This window comes from Ranitomeya imitator, chromosome 5, assembly GCF_032444005.1.
Source record: "Ranitomeya imitator isolate aRanImi1 chromosome 5, aRanImi1.pri, whole genome shotgun sequence".
NCBI classification, from domain to species: Eukaryota; Metazoa; Chordata; class Amphibia; order Anura; family Dendrobatidae; genus Ranitomeya; species Ranitomeya imitator.
The window spans coordinates 603,220,190-603,240,877 of record NC_091286.1 but is presented as its reverse complement, the minus strand read 5'-3'; the positions used below and the strand labels follow the sequence as shown (position 1 = coordinate 603,240,877).

At 48.2% G+C, this 20,688-nt stretch overlaps 1 protein-coding gene across 2 annotated transcripts in view; it reads right to left on the bottom strand.

Moving 5' to 3' along the window:
* Positions 1 to 14,162, bottom strand: part of LOC138638589 (low molecular weight phosphotyrosine protein phosphatase-like) — a 55,992-nt gene extending 41,830 nt beyond the window's left edge. The window contains exons 1-2 of one of the 2 annotated variants that reach the window (XM_069727995.1): positions 13,956 to 14,162; positions 9,430 to 9,503 (exon numbers count right to left, since the gene is read on the bottom strand). In XM_069727995.1, coding sequence (XP_069584096.1) covers positions 9,430 to 9,503; positions 13,956 to 13,998 — 117 coding nt within the window. In that variant the 5' untranslated portion in view covers positions 13,999 to 14,162. The remainder of the gene's footprint in view (positions 1 to 9,429; positions 9,504 to 13,955) is intronic. The other variant, XM_069727994.1, reaches the window with a different exon arrangement.
* Positions 14,163 to 20,688: the final 6,526 nt, after the last annotated feature.

The following is a 20,688-nucleotide window of genomic DNA, read 5'->3' as shown; positions in this document are numbered from 1 at the left end:
AGTCCAGTGCCAGAGGCAGCAAAGCAACCCCAAAACATCAGGGAACCTCCGCAATATTTGACTGTAGGGACAGTGTTCTTTTCTTTGAATGCCTCTTTTTTTCTCCTGTAAACTATATGTTGATGCCTTTGCCCAAAAAGCTCTACTTTTGTCTCATCTGACCAGAGAACATTCTTCCAAAACGTTTTAGGCTTTTTCAGGTAAGTTTTGGCAAACTCTAGCCTGGCTTTTTTATGTCTCGGGGTAAGAAGTGGAGTCTTCCTGGGTCAAGTGGGGTCTTTGTGGGTCTCCTACCATACAGTCCCTTTTCATTCAGACGCTGACGGATAGTACGGGTTGACACTGTTGTACCCTCGGACTGCAGGGCAGCTTGAACTTGTTTGGATGTTAGTCGAGGTTCTTTATCCAACATCCGCACAATCTTGCGTTGAATTCTCTTGTCACTTTTTCTTTTCTGTCCACATCTAGGGAGGTTAACCACAGTGCCATGGGCTTTAAACTTCTTGATGACACTGCGCACGGTAGACACAGGAACATTCAGGTCTTTGGAGATGGACTTATAGCCTTGAGATTGCTCATGCTTCCTCACAATTTGGTTTCTTAAGTCATCAGACAGTTCTTTGGTCTTCTTTCTTTTCTCCATGCTCAATGTGGTACACACAAGGACACAGGACAGAGCTTGAATCAACTTTAATCCATGTCAACTGGCTGCAAGTGTGATTTAGTTATTGCCAACACCTGTTAGGTGCCACAGGTAAGTTACAGGTGCTGTTAGTTACACAAATTAGAGAAGCATCACATGATGTTTTGAACAGTGCCAGTACTTTAGTCCACCCCCTTTTTGATGTTTTGTGTGGAATTATATCCAATTTGGCTGAAGGACAATTCTTTTTGTGTTTTTTTCATTTAAGACAAATTAAATGAAGATAATAATAACAAAGAATTTGTGTTTGCAATCATTTTCAGGAAGAAACTGAGTATTATCTGACAGAATTGCAGGGGTGTCAATACTTTTGGCCACAACTGTACTGCTGTTATGGACAACAGATGTTTTTCTGCCCCGGAAAAAAATCCTTGCAGAGGTCGATTTCAGGCTGGCGAATTTCGTGCCTCCCTGGTGCCAAAGATAGGCCACTGTGGTCATATTGTCTGAAAAGACATGTACATGGTGTCCTTGTTTGAGGAGCAGCTTTTAGCGCTTCCTCTACCGCTTTCAGCTCTGTCATGTTTGAGCTGCTGGACCTGATGTGTGGGGGCCATAACCCCTGGAAGCGAGACCCTTCCACCACAGTGCCCCAGCCTTTCTGACTGGCGTCTGAGGTGAGTATCCTCAGAGGAAGTTGATCCCAGCTGACTCCCCGCTGGAGATTTCAGTGGTTTAGCCCCCATAAGAGAGAGGATTTCACATGACCGAAAAGGGGAATTTTACTGGTTAGTGCATTTTCTTGAGTACAGCAGGACATGGGACTGAATGACTCTTGTATAGGCCTGAGTCCATGAGACTGCTTGAATGCACGACGTCAGTGATCCCAGAATTGACATGGAGTCTTTTAAGGTTGGTGTCTTCTGGTCTCTGAATCTGGAGATCCTGTTGATGAGGTCGAGCTGACGCTCTCTGGGCAAAAAGGATGTTCCTTTCGCCGAGTCCAGAAGAACTTCCAGGAATTTCTCCCTTGGTGAAGGATGGAGATTCGATTTCTCCAAATTCGGGATCTACCCCAGGAATTCCAAAATTTCCAGGACTTTCGTCACGTCCCGGTTCAGACGAGGGATGGATGGAGCGACAATGAGAAAGTCGTCTAAATGTGAGATGATGGAAATCCCTTGTTGTCGGATAAAGGTCACCGCCTCCGCCATAATCTTGGAAAACACTCGAAGCACATGATAATAGGCGTCCCTCTGGTCTACCGTAGCCATCACCCAATCCTGTCCAAATGAGCGGGATTGCTGACTTGACTGATTCCATTTTTAATCTTCTGTATTTGATTACACGGTTTAGAGGTTTCAGGTTTATGATATTCCTGTGTTTTCTTTTTTTCTACACCAAAAATAGGAGAGAATAGTGGCTTTCCCCCATCTCTGGATGAGATACAAGGGAAATCACGTTTGCGTGAAGAAGACCCTGCAGATCTAACATCAAGGACTCTCGCAGGTGTGGAGACTGTAGGTAGGTAACTGTCAGACACTCTTGAATTCTAACCTCAATCCGTCCCATATGGTTTGGAGAACCCACCGATTTGTGGAGATGTTTTGCCACTGGGCAAGAAAATCCGAGAGTCGACCCCCAACAGGAGCGCAGTCATTGTTTATCAGGAGTCTGCTGATGTTGGGGGACAAGGATATTTCTGTCCTTACCTCCTTTTGGGTAGCTCCATTGTCCTGTTTTACCTTTCCCCTTGTAGTCTCTCTGGGAATACTGGTCATGGGAGAGACGAAAAACAGTTTCCTAGAGCTCTTCTGCTCTGGAAGAGATTTCTTTTTATCCGTAGCCTTGTCTAAAATTTCGGCAAGGGCCCAGCCAAATACATAGAATCCCTGAAAGGGAATACCACAGAGCTTAGTTTTAGAGGTATGGTCACCCCCTCATGACTTAAGCCATAGCGCTCTCCTGGATGAATTGGAGAGGACTGCTGATCTTGCTGGTACACGGATGGAGGATCTTGCTGGTGCACGGATGGACTCAGCCAAGGCATCCGCCAGGAATCCCATTGATTTCTGGAGTAGGGGAGAGAGTCCAGTATCTCCCTAGAAGCCTGGGTAAGGTGATTTTCTAACGTATTAAGCCAGAGGAGTACAGACCTGGTGACGCACGTAGAGGCCACATTCATTTTTAGTAGATTAGTGGATGCGCGGGATGCATTTTTTCTCCATAGACTTGCATTAGCGACGCATGGCCACACGTCGCATCCGTCATGCGACGGATGCGTCGTGTTTTGGCGGACAGTCGGTACAAAAAACGTTACATGTAATGTTTTTTGTGCGACGTGTCCGCCATTTCCGACCGTGCATGTGCATCCGGAACTCCACCCCCCTCCTCCCTGGACATTACAATGGGGAGCGGATGCATTGAAAGCATTAAGCTACTTACTGGTAGCAGCATTTTTCGGAGGCCCATGACAGCACTACGAGAGAGGGGATCCGCCCTTCAGGAACAGGAAACCTACAGATACAAAAGGGCGGCACCTCTCCCCATGCATCAGTTGTATATTAGAGCCTGAGAGGACTACCGCGGTTAGTAGCACACAAACATACATTATATACAGTTTATGTACAAAAATAATCCATCATATTGAACTATATACCACACGTGAGATCTATCTATCTCATTATATATACTTATAGGAAGTGCAACCCCCACGTGAATAGGGAGGGAACTAAGGGTGCTGTCATGGGCCTCCGAAAAATGCTGCTACCAGTAAGTAGCTTAATGCTTTATTCGGACTCCCATGACAGCACTACGAGAGAATTACAGAGATGTAAACTACCTTAGGGAGGGACTATAGCCTGTAGCACCCTTAACCCGAAGGTGAGATCAGAAGAGAACCCCAAGTCCAACCTATAGTGCTTGAAAAAGGTGGAAGGGGATGACCACGTAGCCGCCTTACATATCTGGTCGATGGAAACTCCAGATCTTTCAGCCCAGGATGTGGCCATGGCCCGGGTGGAATGTGCCCTCAGATTCTGCGGAATAGGACTTCCACCTGCAGTATAAGCCAGAGAGATAGCCTCCCTAATCCACTTCGCTAACGTGCACTTTGACACTCTAAGACCTTTCCTGGGACCTTGGAAGGATAGAAACAACGCCTCCTCTCTCTTCCAAGCATCAGTGACTGATATATATTCTAAGAGACATCTCCTAACATCTAACGTATGGAGTAACTCTTCTTTGGAATTAGAAGGATTAGGGAGAAATGATGGTAGAACTATCTCCTGAGATCTATGAAAATCTGAGGCCACTTTCGGTAAATAAGCTGGATCTGGTCTGAGGACTACTCTGTCCTGTAGAAACTCTGTATAGGGGGAGAGCCTAGAAGGAGCCTGTATGTCTCCTACCCTACGAGCAGATGTAATTGCCACCAAAAATGCTGTTTTGAGGGATAGTAATTTAAGTGAGGCTGAATGTAAAGGCTCAAACGGTTCTTTAGTCAAAGCAGAGAGGACTAGATTGAGATCCCAAGGCATTGACCTATTCCTGTGTATAGGTCTGGACCTACTAGCTGCTTTGATGAACCTTGATACCCAATAATTACCAGCAATGTTACAAGAAAATAGAGCCCCCAGGGCTGAGACTTGTACTTTTAGAGTACTTGTGGATAGATTTAGCTCTAGCCCTCTCTGCAGGAATTCTAGAATCTGGTTAATTGGTAAACCCTCTTCGATATTAAAATTTGAAGAGGCCAGAAACTTCCTCCAAGTTCTAGAGTAGATCTTAGTTGTTATGAGTTTTCTACTCTTCATAAGGGTATCAATGAGATTTGGAGAAAATCCTCTGTTTTTTAACAGTGACCTCTCAAAGACCATGCCGTCAAATGGAGACCCTTCACTTGTGGATGGTTGATCGGACCTTGATGAAGTAGGTCCGGGATGTCCGGCAGTACCCAGGGGTCTTCCACCGACATGGTCCTGAGCCAGGAGAACCAAGCTCTTCGGGGCCAGAACGGAGCGATCAGTATGATTCTCGCTTGATCCTCCCTTATCTTTCTGACCACCAGAGGCAACAGGTTTAGCAGGGGGAACGCATAAGCCAACCGGAAATCCCATCTGATCAGGAAGGCATCCGCTGCCAGCGGATATTCCCTGGGATTCAAGGAACAGAATTTTTTCGTTTTTCTGTTGTCCTTGCTGGCAAATAAGTCCACCTCTGGATGACCCCACCTGCGGACAATCTGGTTGAAGATTTTTGAGTTCAGAGACCATTCTCCTTGTCTTAAGGTGTTTCGACTTAGAAAGTCCGCCCTTATATTTTCCTTCCCTTTTATATGCACTGCTGTTAAAGATAGAAAATGGTTTTCCGCTATCCGGAGCAGGCGGTTGAAATCTGTAGGATCCTGTCCCTCCAGGAACAGGAAACCAACTGATGCATGGGGAGAGGTGCCGCCCTTTTGTATCTGTAGGTTTCCTGTTCCTGAAGGGCGGATCCCCTCTCTCGTAGTGCTGTCATGGGAGTCCGAATAAAAACTGCATCCGCTGCCCCAGTTGTTCATTTATTTCACAACGTGCGTCGGTACGCCGGGCCGACGCATGGCGACGGCCCCGTACCGACGCTAGTGTGAAAGTAGCCTAACAAGATGTCGATTATAAGATCCATGGGATCCTTGAGCTAGGAAGAGTCCTCGAAAGGGAGGGCTGTCCTTTTAGAGACCCTGGACACCTGCACATCTACCTAGGGGATCTCCCATAAGAAACAATTCCATTCCCTCGGGAAGCGGATTCTTAACTCTGAAGGGACACTAAGTCCTATTTCAGGGAGGCCCCACTCATGAAGGATAAGGTTCTCAATATTTCCGTGTATGGGAAACCCTTTTTGGTCCCTAGGTTCCAGAACAATTTCGTCATGTACGGACTGTTTCACTTCCTCCTCCTCCACCCCCATGGTGCCTTTCACCATCCTAATCAGCTCTTCCATATCATCGGAAGAAATGTTTTTTTTTTTTTCGGAGTGGAAGTGGAAACCTCATTCTCCCAGTGTCCTTCGAACCAGAGGTACGGATCTCACCAAAAATCAGAGTCCGATTCCACAGGAGCCATTTTCCTCTCTCAGAAGGAGGTGGTTGTGGTATCAGGGTCTGGGAAAGAGTAGTCAGAGAGGATTGAACCTCTTGTTTTATGAGGGACTTTATGCTGTCCAGGAGAAAGGGCTGTTCGGTAGGTAATACGTCGTCCGTGCAAGGCTGACCGAGTTCCTTCTTATATGCAGAAGGAAGTCTGGAGGCAAATATACCACACTTGCGGCTGGGCACCTTATCTTTTTTAGGGGCAGGGACCTTGTCTCCCTAAAAGAGAGAAAGGTATACTAATTCACCATAAGGTTATACCCTGGACAGTAAGGGACCACATCCACTACTTACAGTAGGAGGGTGAACGCTGGGCTCTGTAGAAGCAGAGTGTAAGGGTTTGTCGCCGTCCATAGGTCAGTCCGTGACAGTCATAAAGGAACTCAGACAAATGGGCCTTGCCTGGAGGCATCCCCAGACCAGGATTTTAAAATATCGAGGTCCCAGCGTTCGTTGAGTGCTCTTTCTCCCTGTGGTCAGAAGGGGGGAACTTCCAAGAGGACGCCCCAATTACCGCCTGCTCCGAAAAACGCCGGCCGATGTGCGCGTGTGCTCCAGCGTGAAACGCACAGGAACAAACCGGAAGTTTGGGCCGACGTCACTTCCAGTGCGCACGCGACGCTGAATCCAGCAGCAAAGCGGGAGTAAGATGCCGAGGAGCTACAGGGGGACCCCGGCCGCACGTCACCACCCTGCTTTACCCCACGAGGAGGCGCAGAAGGGCGGGAAAGGGGGTCCCGAGTCGCACAAAAGCTGTGGAGACGGGAGCAGCCACCGGAGGAGAGCGGAGTGCTCCCGATCGCCTGGCCAAGGCAGCACTATCCCGGACCTCTTCATGCCCCATAGGGGACAGGAAAAACACTGGTGGTTGCAGGAAGGGGAGGGTATTTAACCTCTTCTGTTTCCTGTCCCCCATTAGGGTGGGGAGACATCCCCTGATACTGCTGTCGTGGAAGGTGACTGGAGAAAGAGAAAGGTGAAATAAAAAAATAAAAGAAATTATATATATATATATAAAAATGAGAGAGAGAGAGAGAGAGAGAGAGAGAGAGAGAGAGAGAGAGAGAGAGAGAGAGAGAGAGAGAGAGAGAGAGAGAGAGAGAGAGAGAGAGAGAGAGAGAGAGAGAGAGAGAGAGAGAGAGAGAGAGAGAGAGAGAGAGAGAGACCTCATTCACTACTTAGGCTAGGTTCACATTGCGTCAAGTACATGGCGTTAAACGGATGCGTTCAACGCATGTACAGAAACGGAGCAAAAATATGTGAAATTCGTCGTCACGGTAACGCTAGCGTTAACGCATGTGATCGCGTTTTTTCATTTTGATGTCCTTACGAAGTATCCGTTTGTCACTGTCAATAAAGTTGTTTTTTTTTTTTTCCCTTTTGTCATTGTCGGGTGTGGGCACAGACTCATTCTCCATTTTGAAAGCATTGAGTGAACTTCTGCTAGCAAGATGTTTGTGTCTGAGCTCGTCAGATTTCGCTTGATGCGGTTGCGACTTCGGCAGAGAAAGCGTAGTTCGCAAAGGAGATATTGGATCCACGAAGTGAATTTCTTGCGGAGTACATATGGTGCCTTTCACACCCTGTATGTGCAGCTACGGCAAAACACTCTGTCACGTGCAGGAGATGTGAGAGGGATATTCCTCCTTTAATGGCCGAAATCACATTTCCTGTCACATGACCACATGTGACCACCCTCAAACGCTATTAAAACGTGTGGTCCTATTTGGAAATTTTTCATGATTTGCGTCTGACTGCGTTTGCCATAGCCTTCTATGGCAGAATGAACGCTTCCGTTAGTAGTGCGTTATCTTGGCCGGACCCGAAAACGCTGCAAGCCGCGTTGAAGGTCCGTCAGAAAAAAAACGTTATGTGACAAACGCATACCAATTTAGGGATGCGTCACGATGCGTCAGACAATGCAAGCCTATGGGCGCGTTAGTATGTGCGTTACATTGCGTTTTTACTACTTAAAAACGAGTCCGTTAGACGGACACACCTAGCGCAATGTGAATCCAGCCTTACAGTAGGAGGGTGAATGATGGGCTCTGCAGAAGCAGAGTGCAGGGGTTTGTCGCCGTCCATACGGTCAGTCAGTCACCAGTCACAGAGGGACAGACAGATGGGCCTCACCTGGAGGCTTTCCCCCCGACCAGGAATATATAGTATTGAGGTCGCCAGCGTGATTAGTGCTCCTCCTCCTCCCTAGGGTCCGTAGGGGGTGATGCAAGAAATGCCCGTTATGGCTGCTGCTGGGGCCAGACGGCACGCACGTGCGCTCCAGGGTGGATCGCATATGGACTGAACCGGAAGTTCGAAAGCGTCACCTCCGATGCGCGCGCGGCCTCCGGCAGCATCGAGCAGTGAGGAGACAGCTGGGGAGCTACAGGAGGACCCCGGTGCACCTCACTGCCCTGCTTTACCCCACGAGGAGGCGTAGGAAGGGCGGAATAGAGAGTCCCAAGTCACGTGGTGGACACGGAGATGGGAGCAGTCACCGGAGGAGCCCCCGACCTCAACTGCCCGGCACATGAAGGTAACAGCGCTCCCGATCGCCGGCCACAGCAGCACTATCAGAAATTTCTTCATGCCCCATAGGGGACAGGAAAAACACTGGTGGTTGCAGGAAGGGGAGGGGTATTTAACCTCTTTGTTTCCTGTCCCCTATTAGGGCGGGGAGACAACCTCAGATACTGCTGTCGTGGAAGGTGACTGGAGAAATTACATCACATTGAATTAGTCTCAGTAATGTGTCCTTCACAAAAAAAAAATCAAACACTTTTGGACGGTCGCAGATCACAGGAGACTTTGCTACCAGGGACTTTTTGAATGTTGCAGGTGACCAGTCTGTCGTTCTTTGTTTTAACTGGTTACATAGATTTCTGTTTTTGGTCATGTGACTTTAAAACCTGCTGTCCTGTCTCCAGAGTGGTAGTGTGGTCTGTTCCCCAAATGTGTTTATAGTAACAGATATATGCTCCCAAGTCCAGCATTATCGCTATCCACATCAAGTCAGCTGACCATTATCCATAAAGTGCAGCCCTATACATGTCCCTAGAAGTCCCTTAACAACAGCTATCACTGAGTCTGTCTCTAGAAGTCCTAAGACCTAGGCACACATACCATTAGTCTCAGTAGTAAAACAGTCTGGTCCAGGTCGCAGTACCCTGGGCACATCAGTCACCTAGAATTTGTCCAGCACCCCATGATATGTCCCATGAGAAACGATTACGTACATGATTTGGGAATGTTCAGCTTGCAAAAAAGAAGCCCGAGAGGAGACTTAATAGCTGTCTACAAATATGTCAAGGGCTGTCACATTGTAGATGGATCATCATTATTCTTATTTGCAAAAGGGAAGACTAGAAGCAATGGGATGAAACAATGGGAGGAGACAGATTAGATATTAGAAAAAACTTTTTGACAGTTAAGGTGATCAATGAGTGGGACAGGCTGCCACAAGAGGTGGTGAGTTCTCCTCCAATGGAAGTCTTCAAACAGAGGCTGGACAGACATCTGTCTGGGATGATTTAGTGAATCCTGCATTGAGCAGGGGGTTGGACCAGATGACCTAGGAGGTCTGTTCCATTTCTAACATTCTATGATCCTATACATATTCTGTGATCTAGAAGAGGATAATCGTGTAACTTCTTACCTGGTGAGATACTCCCTCATCTGATACCACCTTTCTAAACACGGCTTCTGCCATTGGAGATCGACAGATGTTACCTGCAAGGAACGGATAAATCAATGACCTATGAGAGGGGGCCACTGCTTTTGGAAGAAAAAAAAAAAAAAAAAAAACGGTAATTTTCCTATTATCCTAAACAACTGCTTTAATGAGAACCAAACACCTGCCCAATCTGTAGACCACATTGTATCAGGCTCATTTTAAGCCCTCCATGATCTGTCACAGAGCGGGTTGGGGCATGTGGGGCCGGCTCAGGAGCTCCGCTCACTCCACAGAGCGCAGGTGTCGGCCATGTTACACAGCAGATTGCTATGGTTTAACTGCTTACACGTCACTGGGAGATCACTGACAGCAGCATTTAGGCTTTCACATCTTGGTGACATGTTCATGTGGTATCTCCTGCCTGACTCCCCTCATGACATGATTGGGGGGTGCACTGGGCTCATACCACTGAAGCTCAGCTGAAGATAATCTCATATTCTGTAATAATGAAGCATTGCAGGATATAAAGCACTGAAACAGTCCCCTATGGCGACTAAGAGAAAGTATCATGAAAAATACAATGTTTTTCATCCTAGGAAACAAACAAGTATATTCGATATTGTCGGATTTATGTACACAATGTAATCCATGAACTGTTTTATCAGTAGAAAAAAAAAAGAAGAAGTCAGGCAGTATTGTTTTGGTCACTGCCCCACTCACAAAAAGATGCAATAAAAATGTTGTATGTATCCGAAAATGACAGTAAAAACTGCGGCTCGGAAAGCAAAAAACAAGACGTTACTCAGCTCCGTCAATGGGAACAAACGAGTTTTGGGAATATTACAACAAAATCATGTTTTTCAGAAATAAAGAACAAAATAGTAACCCCCCCCCCCCTACAATAAAATAATCCCCTCACTATACAAGTTTTGTATCGCTGCAATCCGCTGACACCGACAATCCTGCTGCCACGTCACAAGGAGCACAAACCCCAAAAACCTGCGGCAGAATTAGGGGCCACAATATACGTGAGAATTAATGACGTGACGCACAACTTATCCCTTTATGGCAATAATAATAATGGCAAGGAAACAATGGGGGAGAAGGAAAATAGAAACAGAAACGTGATAGTTTTTTTTTGCATCTGAGGGTTTTTTTCTTTTACAGAAAATTCCACTTTTAACCCCTTCGCGCCACGCGCCGTACTAGTACTGCGCTGCCGGCACTGCATTAGTGCCAGCAGCAGTACTAGTACGGCGCACCGATCACTGCGGTCTCGCGCTGAGCGCCGCGGTGATCGGGTGCGGGTGTCAGCTGTATATGACAGCTGACACCCCGACGCAATGCCCACGATCGGCGCTATCGCCGATCGCGGGCATTTAACCCCTCTGATGCCGCTGTCAGTAGTGACAGCGGCATAGAGGGGGATCACGCAGGGACGGGGGCTCCCTGCGCTCTCCCACCGGAGCAACGCAATGAGATCGCGTTGCTCCGGTGACCCGGAAGGAGTCCCCGGATCCAAGATGGCCGCCGGACTCCTTCCGGGTCATGAAATGACCTGGCTAGCCGGCGCCTGCTGAGAGCAGGCGCTGGAAAGCCAGCTAAACTGCCTGTCAGATCGTTGATCTGACAGAGTGCTATGCACAGTGTCAGATCAACGATCTGATCTAATACAGTGATGTCCCACCCTGGGATAATGTTAGAAAGTAAAAAAAAAAAAAAAAAAAAAATATAGAATGTAAAAAAAAATAAAAAAATCCCCAAATAAAAAAAAAAAAAACATTTCCCAATAAATCCATTTATGTAAATAAAAAAACAAAAACAATAAATGTACACATTTGGTATCGCCGCGTCCGTAACGACCCGCTCTATAAAACTATCCCACTAGTTAACCCCTTCAGTGAACACCGCAAAAAAATAAATAAAAAACAAGGCAAAAAACATTGCTTTATTATCATACAGGCGAACAAAAAGTGGAATACCACGCGATCAAAACGACGGATATAAATAACCATGGTACCGCTGAAAACGTCATCTTGTCCCGCAAAAAAAAAGCTGCCATACAGCATCATCAGCAGAAAAATAAAAAAGTTATAGCTCTCAGAATAATGCGATGCAAAAACAATTATTTTTTTTATATAAAATAGTTTTTATTGTGTAAAAGCGCCAAAACATAAAAAAAATTACATAAATGAGGTATCGCTGTAATCGTACTGACCCGAAGAATAAAACTGCTTTATCCATTTTACCACACGTGGAACGGTATAAACGCCCCCCCCCCCTAAAAGAAATTCAGGAATTGCTGGTTTTTGTTCATTCCGCCTCCCAAAAATCGGAATAAAAAGCGATCAAAAAATGTCATCTGCCCGAAAATGTTACCAATAAAAACGTCAACTCGTCCCGCAAAAAACAAGATCTCACATGACTCTGTGGGCCAAAATATGGATAAATTATAGCTCTCAAAATGTGGTGATGCAAAAACTATTTTTTGCAATAAAAAGCGTCTTTTAGTGTGTGACAGCTGCCAATCATAAAAATCCGCCAAAAAACCCGCTATAAAAGTAAATCAAACCCCCCTTCATCACCCCCTTAGCTAGGGAAAAATAAAAAAATGTAAAAAAAATGTATTTATTTCCATTTTCCCATTAGGGCTAGGGTTTCAGTCATAATTGGGGGTTTCCACTGTTTAGGCACATCAGGGGCTCTCCAAACGCGACATGGCGTCCGATCTCAATTCCAGCCAATTCTGCTTTGAAAAAGTAAAACAGTGCTCCTTCCCTTCCGAGCTCTCCCGTGTGCCCAAACAGTGGTTCCCCCCAACATATGGGGTATCAGCGTTCTCAGGACAAGTTGGACAACAACTTTTAGGGTCCAATTTGTCCTGTTATCCTTGGGAAAATAAAAACATAGGGGATAAAATATCATTTTCGTGGAAAAAAAAATATTTTTTATTTTCACGGCTCTGCGTTATAAACTGTAGTGAAACACTTGTTGGTTCAAAGCTCTCACAACACATCTAGATTAGTTCCCTGGGGGGTCTAGTTTCCAATATGGGGTCACTTGTGGGGGGTTTCTACTGTTTAGGTACATCAGGGGCTCTGCAAATGCAACATGACGCCTGCAGACCATTCTATCTAAGTCTGCATTTCAAACGGTGCTCCTTCCCTTCCGAGCTCTGCCATGCACTCAAACGGTGGTTCCCCCCCACATGTGGGGTATCAGCATACTCAGGACAAATTGGACAATAACATTTGTGGTCCAATTTCTCCCGTTACCCTTGGGAAAAAAAATTGTGGGCTAAAACATCATTTTGTGGAAAGAAAAAATGATTTTTTAATTTTCACAATGCTACATTCTAAACTTTAGTGAAACAATTGGGGGTTAAAAGTGCTCACCACACATCTAGATTAGTTTCTTAGGGGGTCTACTTTCCAAAATGGTGTCACTTGTGGGGGTTTCCACTGTTTAGGCACATCAGGGGCTCTCCAATCGTGACATGGGCTCCGATCTCAATTCCAGCAAATCTTGCATTGAAAAGTCAAAAGGCGCTCCTTCCCTTCCGAGCTCTGCCATGTGCCCAAACAGTGGTTTACCCCCACATATGGGGTATCGGCGTACTCAGGACAAATTGTACAACGACTTTTGTGGTCCAATTTCTCCTGTTACCCTTGGTAAAATGAAACAAATTGGACCTGAAGTAAAAATTTTGTGAAAAAAAAGTTAAATGTTCAATTTTTTTAAACATTCAAAAAATTCCTGTGAAACACCTGAAGGGTTAAACTTTTTGAATGTGGTTTTGAGAACCTTGAGGGGTGCAGTTTTTAGAATGGTGTCACTTTTGGGCATTTTCTGTCATATAGACACCTCAAAGTCACTTCAAGTGTGAGGTGGTCCGTAAAAAAAATGGTTTTGCAAATTTTGTTGCAAAAATGAGAAATCGCTGGTCAACTTTTAACCCTTATAACGTCCTAACAAAAAAAAATTATGTTTCCAAAATTGTGCTGATGTAAAGCAGACATGTGGGAAATGTTGTTTATTAACTATATTATGTGATATAACTCTCTAATTTAAGGGCATAAAAACTAAGAGTTTGAAAATTGCTAAATTTTCATAATTTCCGACAAATTTTTGTTTTTTTCACAAATAAATGCAAGTCATATCGAAGAAGTTTTACCACTATCATGAAGTACAATATGTCACGAGAAAACAGTGTCAGAATCACCAGGATCCGTTGAAGCGTTTCAGAGTTATAACCTCATAAAGTGACAGTGGTCAGAATTGTAAAAATTGGCCCTGTCACTTAGGTGAAAACAGGCTTCGGGGTGAAGGGGTTAAAAAAAAAAAAAGTAGAATTCCTGAACTATGAAAGGACGTTGGTTTCTGTCAGGTCCCAGTGTTCATCCAACAGCGACCTATGGAGGTGTGAAGAGAAGCCCCCCGGGGTGCAGGAGGTGGTCCCACAGCAGTGTCAGAGCTCCACATGGCCGCCCCTCCGTGCACACACTCACCAAGACACACGAACAGCACAGACTTGCTCCCAGCTGCCGCCATGGCCTCCTCCGCCGTCTCCGGTGCACACTGGCAGCACAGTCACAGAAGAAGAGGTAGAAGCCTGAAGCCGCACATTACCGGAAGTGCGTCACTTTACGGCACTTAACTTCCAGACAGGACACCTTACTAGGACCTAAAGTCGTGCTGAGGTTTGGCACCACGTGACTCGTCTCCTCCAGGTCACGTGTCGCGGCATGTAACTAAGGGGCCCGAGTCACGTGATGGTAGGCGGGGCTGTGTGGCAGGTGTCAGCTCCGGCCGTACTCACCTGTCGGCAGGAGAGGTGCAAGACGGGGAGCAGCGGCGCCGACCTGTGAGCGCAGCCCCCGGGGAGAGGAGCTGGTACTGCTGCCGGTGATGGGAGCGTCACCTCCCTGGCAGGGCAGCAGTGGGGGCCACTGGTTGTCACCCACATTCCCCAGTACAGGAGGTGATGAGCCCATTTAGGAACTGGAGGAAATAACTGCCCCTTTGGTCTCTGCCCCCCGTAGATTTAGTGGCAGAAATGTGTACAACATGCAAAAAACTAAATCCTATTTATAGGAATGGAGGAGAGAGGGTCCAGCAGTCCCAGTACGGGGGTCTCCAGCAGTCCCAGTACGGGGGTCTCCAGCAGTCCCAGTACGGGGGTCTCCAGCAGTCCCAGTACGGGGGTCTCCAGCAGTCCCAGTACGGGGGTCTCCAGCAGTCCCAGTACGGAGGTCTCCAGCAGTCCCAGTACGGAGGTCTCCAGCAGTCCCAGTACGGGGGTCTCCAGCAGTCCCAGTACGGGGGTCTCCAGCAGTCCCAGTACGGGGGTCTCCAGCAGTCCCAGTACGGAGGTCTCCAGCAGTCCCAGTACGGGGGTCTCCAGCAGTCCCAGTACGGGGGTCTCCAGCAGTCCCAGTACGGGGGTCTCCAGCAGTCCCAGTACGGGGGTCTCCAGCAGTCCCAGTACGGGGGTCTCCAGCAGTCCCAGTACGGGGGTCTCCAGCAGTCCCAGTACGGGGGTCTCCAGCAGTCCCAGTACGGGGGTCTCCAGCAGTCCCAGTACGGGGGTCTCCAGCAGTCCCAGTACGGGGGTCTCCAGCAGTCCCAGTACGGGGGTCTCCAGCAGTCCCAGTACGGGGGTCTCCAGCAGTCCCAGTACGGGGGTCTCCAGCAGTCCCAGTACGGAGGTCTCCAGCAGTCCCAGTACGGGGGTCTCCAGCAGTCCCAGTACGGGGGTCTCCAGCAGTCCCAGTACGGGGGTCTCCAGCAGTCCCAGTACGGGGGTCTCCAGCAGTCCCAGTACGGGGCTCTCCAGCAGTCCCAGTACGGAGGTCTCCAGCAGTCCCAGTACGGGGGTCTCCAGCAGTCCCAGTACGGGGGTCTCCAGCAGTCCCAGTACGGGGGTCTCCAGCAGTCCCAGTACGGAGGTCTCCAGCAGTCCCAGTACGGGGGTCTCCAGCAGTCCCAGTACGGGGGTCTCCAGCAGTCCCAGTACGGGGGTCTCCAGCAGTCCCAGTACGGGGGTCTCCAGCAGTCCCAGTACGGGGGTCTCCAGCAGTCCCAGTACGGGGGTCTCCAGCAGTCCCAGTACGGGGGTCTCCAGCAGTCCCAGTACGGGGGTCTCCAGCAGTCCCAGTACGGGGGTCTCCAGCAGTCCCAGTACGGGGGTCTCCAGCAGTCCCAGTACGGGGGTCTCCAGCAGTCCCAGTACGGGGGTCTCCAGCAGTCCCAGTACGGGGGTCTCCAGCAGTCCCAGTACGGAGGTCTCCAGCAGTCCCAGTACGGGGGTCTCCAGCAGTCCCAGTACGGGGGTCTCCAGCAGTCCCAGTACGGGGGTCTCCAGCAGTCCCAGTACGGGGGTCTCCAGCAGTCCCAGTACGGGGCTCTCCAGCAGTCCCAGTACGGGGGTCTCCAGCAGTCCCAGTACGGGGGTCTCCAGCAGTCCCAGTACGGGGCTCTCCAGCAGTCCCAGTACGGGGCTCTCCAGCAGTCCCAGTACGGAGGTCTCCAGCAGTCCCAGTACGGAGGTCTCCAGCAGTCCCAGTACGGGGTTCTCCAGCAGTCCCAGTACGGGGGTCTCCAGCAGTCCCAGTACGGGGGTCTCCAGCAGTCCCAGTACGGGGGTCTCCAGCAGTCCCAGTACGGGGGTCTCCAGCAGTCCCAGTACGGGGCTCTCCAGCAGTCCCAGTACGGGGGTCTCCAGCAGTCCCAGTACGGGGGTCTCCAGCAGTCCCAGTACGGGGCTCTCCAGCAGTCCCAGTACGGGGCTCTCCAGCAGTCCCAGTACGGGGCTCTCCAGCAGTCCCAGTACGGGGCTCTCCAGCAGTCCCAGTACGGGGGTCTCCAGCAGTCCCAGTACGGGGTTCTCCAGCAGTCCCAGTACGGGGGTCTCCAGCAGTCCCAGTACGGGGGTCTCCAGCAGTCCCAGTACGGGGGTCTCCAGCAGTCCCAGTACGGGGGTCTCCAGCAGTCCCAGTACGGGGGTCTCCAGCAGTCCCAGTACGGGGCTCTCCAGCAGTCCCAGTACGGGGGTCTCCAGCAGTCCCAGTACGGAGGTCTCCAGCAGTCCCAGTACGGGGCTCTCCAGCAGTCCCAGTACGGAGGTCTCCAGCAGTCCCAGTACGGAGGTCTCCAGCAGTCCCAGTACGGGGTTCTCCAGCAGTCCCAGTACGGGGGCCTCCAGCCTCCTCTGCTCCATTCACTTCTATGGGAGTTGCAGTGCCCATAGTAATGAGGCGTCAGCCCCCCATCGCTCCGGCTGGTCAGACCCCTTAGTGACCGGAGGTTTCTGGCTGGAGGGTTGGTTATCAGCAATCTGTGGTGGCTGCACAGCAGTGGGATCACCGCCTCCTACCTGCTGACAGACGCAGCTCTTTATTTGATTGGCCGGCCTGGCGTGATGACATTGGAGCGCCCGCTAGGGCCGTGGGGTCCTCAGGACAGGTTCGGTAGTCATTAAAGGGGTAGTCACGGTGGCAGTGACCTGGTCCGTGGCCCTGGATGTCCAAGTTAAAGGGAAGGTATTTAAAGGGGTTGTTTTGAAAGGGAATAAAGAAATGTTCGTGATGCCACCTGTGGTATTCGGTGAGGGATGACCGACGCTGCTTAAAGGGGTCCTCTGGGGATAATGGTATTGCAGTGGGGATGGTATGGCTTCCCACAGGTGAAGCTTAGTCCCCAGGGCTCCCGGTGCTAGATGGTGTGATGCCAGAAAGAATGAGGGGACTCAAGGTTGCAGTCCCTTTGCCTTTTACTGGTGAAGTTCCAGTACACAGGTTACAGGCGGTCTTTGGAATCCGGGCAGCCTGAAAACGACTTGGCATCCCTCTAGCCAGGTGGGGTTAGAAGCCTTCCTACTGCGCTGTAGTGTGCGTCCCTTGCTGCCTGAGGCTTCTCACAAGGTCCTCTCTCTCGCTCTGTCCTAGGACATACTACCCACATTGCAGGCAACTCGAGCCTTTTTACAGGTGACCCTACTTGCGGCGACTTCGGGCTCTATATGCTGCTGTGCCTTCAGGTGTAATGGCGGACAGGCGACTTGAAATCTCCGGCACTCCGGTTTCTGCTGGGGGCATACAGTCCCACACAGCCTCGGAGTTCCGGTGTCTGGTTCCTGCGCTTCAGCGTGGAGGGAGCTCAGTTGCAGCTCCTCACTTCTCCTTCTCCCCTCACACTCTCCTACAGACTGCCCTGTCAGGAGCTGCAGAACCTCGTGTCTGCACGGCTCCAGCTCTCTTCTTGACTGACTAGCTAACTCCTGCTCCAGCCAGAATATATAGGGAAGCCACCCTCAAATCAGGTCTAGCGCTCCCTCTTCTGGCCTGGAGTCAGAACACATTGCATGTATGTGTTACCTGTTAAAGGGATCCTTGTTGCTTCTAGGCATGGTATCACCCTCCCCGAGAGGAAGGCAATATCACTGTGGCACCCGAACTCCTGGGGTGCCACATCATCATCCCAGCATGACGCATGTGTGACATCATACCGTGCCAACTAATCAAAAGAGGAGCCTTCCCTGTCATTACCTTTGTGAGGTCTCTGATTACTGAGCACTATCTGGGCAGTTTCACGAGTACTGCATCCCTCTGGAAGACTAATGACTCTTGACTTTTCAGAGCCATTTTTATTGTTTTTGGTCCATTTTGCCTGAGGAAAACAAGCTGCCGAATAATCCTGCGCTCCTTGATAACGGGTGCTGTGTCCTTTGACTGCACCGTTCCTCACTACACATCACCTGATCTGCGTCATCCAATAAGCATTCACGTTTATTCAGCGCACAGTTGGAAAATCTGCAAAAATGTCAATACTAATTTGCCTAATAATTCTCACACCTGGTAGATGACTTGCCTCCTGCTTTTTTTTTTTTTTTTTAACCAATTTTCCCCTCTGCAGGCTTCATTTCCAAAATTCAGTCATCCCTGAGCTGATGGGTGCAGACACATTGCTATAATTGTGTCTAATGCACAGCACACATGATGGATTCCTAGTCTGTATCTCTGTACTACACAGAATGGATTACTGTATATACTAGAGTATAAGCCGACCCCCCTAATTTTGCCACAAATAACTGGGTAAACTTATTGACTCGAGTATAAGCCGGGTATGCATTGTCCCTATCCTTGTATCCATGGCTCCTTTTCCCCTATCCTTGTATGCATGGTTCCCATAAAAAAAAAATCCTACTTGCCTTGCCTGCGTGCCCTCAGCTCTTCCGGCTGAGCAATCACGTGGCCCTGCTCATTAAGGTAATGAATATTCATTCCACGCCTATGGGAGCGGAGAAGTGTGAATATTCATTACCTTAATGAGCGGGGCCACATGATTGCTCTGAAGGAAGTGCTGCTGGCGCCAGAATGAACAAGATGCAGCGAGGGCGCGCAGGAAGGTACATAGGTTTTTTTTTTTTTTTCACAGCTGCTGGAAGTCAGCGGCTGCAACTGTGCATGCTGTAAGAGAAATTAATATTCATTTCTCCTTAGCAGCGGGCACAGGCTTTAGCCACAGCCGCCAACTCCTGCCTCTGTGACCCGCTGCTCCCCTGCCGCCTTTCTGGGACAGTTGACTTGTGTATAAGCTAAGGGGGCATTCTCAGCACAAAAAGAGTGCTGAAAAACTCTGCTTATACACAAATACATTATGAGCAGTACTGAGCATTGTAACTGTGAATGCAGCTCTAGGGTAAGAAACACTTACTAAAAAGCCGTAAAAGGTTCGGTGTGTGCTTCTCTCACTGCACCCCCATCTTCGTAGATTTCAGAAGAGTCTGCAATGTTTCCAGCGAGCTGCCAGCGGTTTTTTTTTTTTTTTTTTTTTGCCTTTAGCTTCTTTTCAAAATAAATGATGAGTTATGGAGCAGAAGTGGCTCCTAAGCAGAGAAAGAAGCAAATTCCTCTGATATTACATTGTTTCCCACATTTGCTTGTAATATTGACAAGGATTTTTGGAAGTATAATGACCATTTAAAGAGATTGTCCACTACTAGGACAACCCCTTCTCATTCCTCATGTTTGGCCTTGTTAAAATAGAAACGCTTATACTCGCCTCGGGTACCGTTCCAGCAGTTTTGATACTCGCATTTCCTGGGCTCATGTAAGTTTGTGATGTCAATGATCCCTGCCCGAATCAGCGCCGTCTTGGCCTTTGGACATAGTGAAAAGGAATTTAGGGCTGCAGCTGCTCTCGGACTTCTTTGTTTGTCAGATAGTGACGCCAGTGCTGATTGGGTGCAGGGCTTAGATGACGTCAAACACGTGCACCCCGGGAACATGAGTGCCTACACCGTTGGAATGGCATTGGGGTGAGTAGAGTTGTTGTATTTTAATGAGGCCAAATGATCAGATTGAGAATGGGTTGTCCAAGTAGTGGACAACCCCTTTAAAAAGGGAATCTGTCAGCTCGTGTGTAGTATAGTAATAGAATCCTGAAATAATACTTGGGCAGCCCTTTCAGGATATGTAACTTATTACTCCGAACAGCCCAATTAAATAACATTGGTCCTAGGGTCGTCCATGTGAGGTTCGGCTTTCACAGCCCGCATTAGGTCCAAAATTAGTCATGTGATCGCAACTTCAGAGTATGTGCCCATGACATCTTTTTCATATGGACAAACCTACAGAGTTTTCCTATAGGATGGTGTTTTTTTTGGGGGGGGGTTGAACTGATTTGTGTATTCAGTGTTTTCTGGGTGTTTTTTAAGGCAGGTTTCAGAGTGGATCCATCTGAAAAAAAAGGTGTATATTCTCCCCTAGGACTGGGGATGTCTGGCTGATTTTGACAAGAAAATAATCGCCATAGTTTACATAAAAAACTACGCTTTTTTCCCCCAAGCTGTTTGCAGTAAAAACACTCGCAGTCAGTAAGAAAACTGAATACAACCATTGATTTTTGTGCTTCTATTTGTTCCCACTTACTGCCAATTAACAGTACATAAAGCCTATAAAATACAGGTATACATGTCAATTTAGAAAAATGAGAGCTTTCCTCCCCTTATAGTGTAAAGATCCAATATGTGAAATGTTGTTTTGGTCATAAAGACCCCAAATTAACCATGCTCATTAGTTAGAAAGTAGACAAAATACATTATATATATATATATATATATATATATATATATATATATATATATATATATATATATATATATATATATATTTGAGATTAACCTGGTTTCATCTATTCAGAAACCCTTGACTTCTTGTCTGGAGGAATAAAGTGCATCTG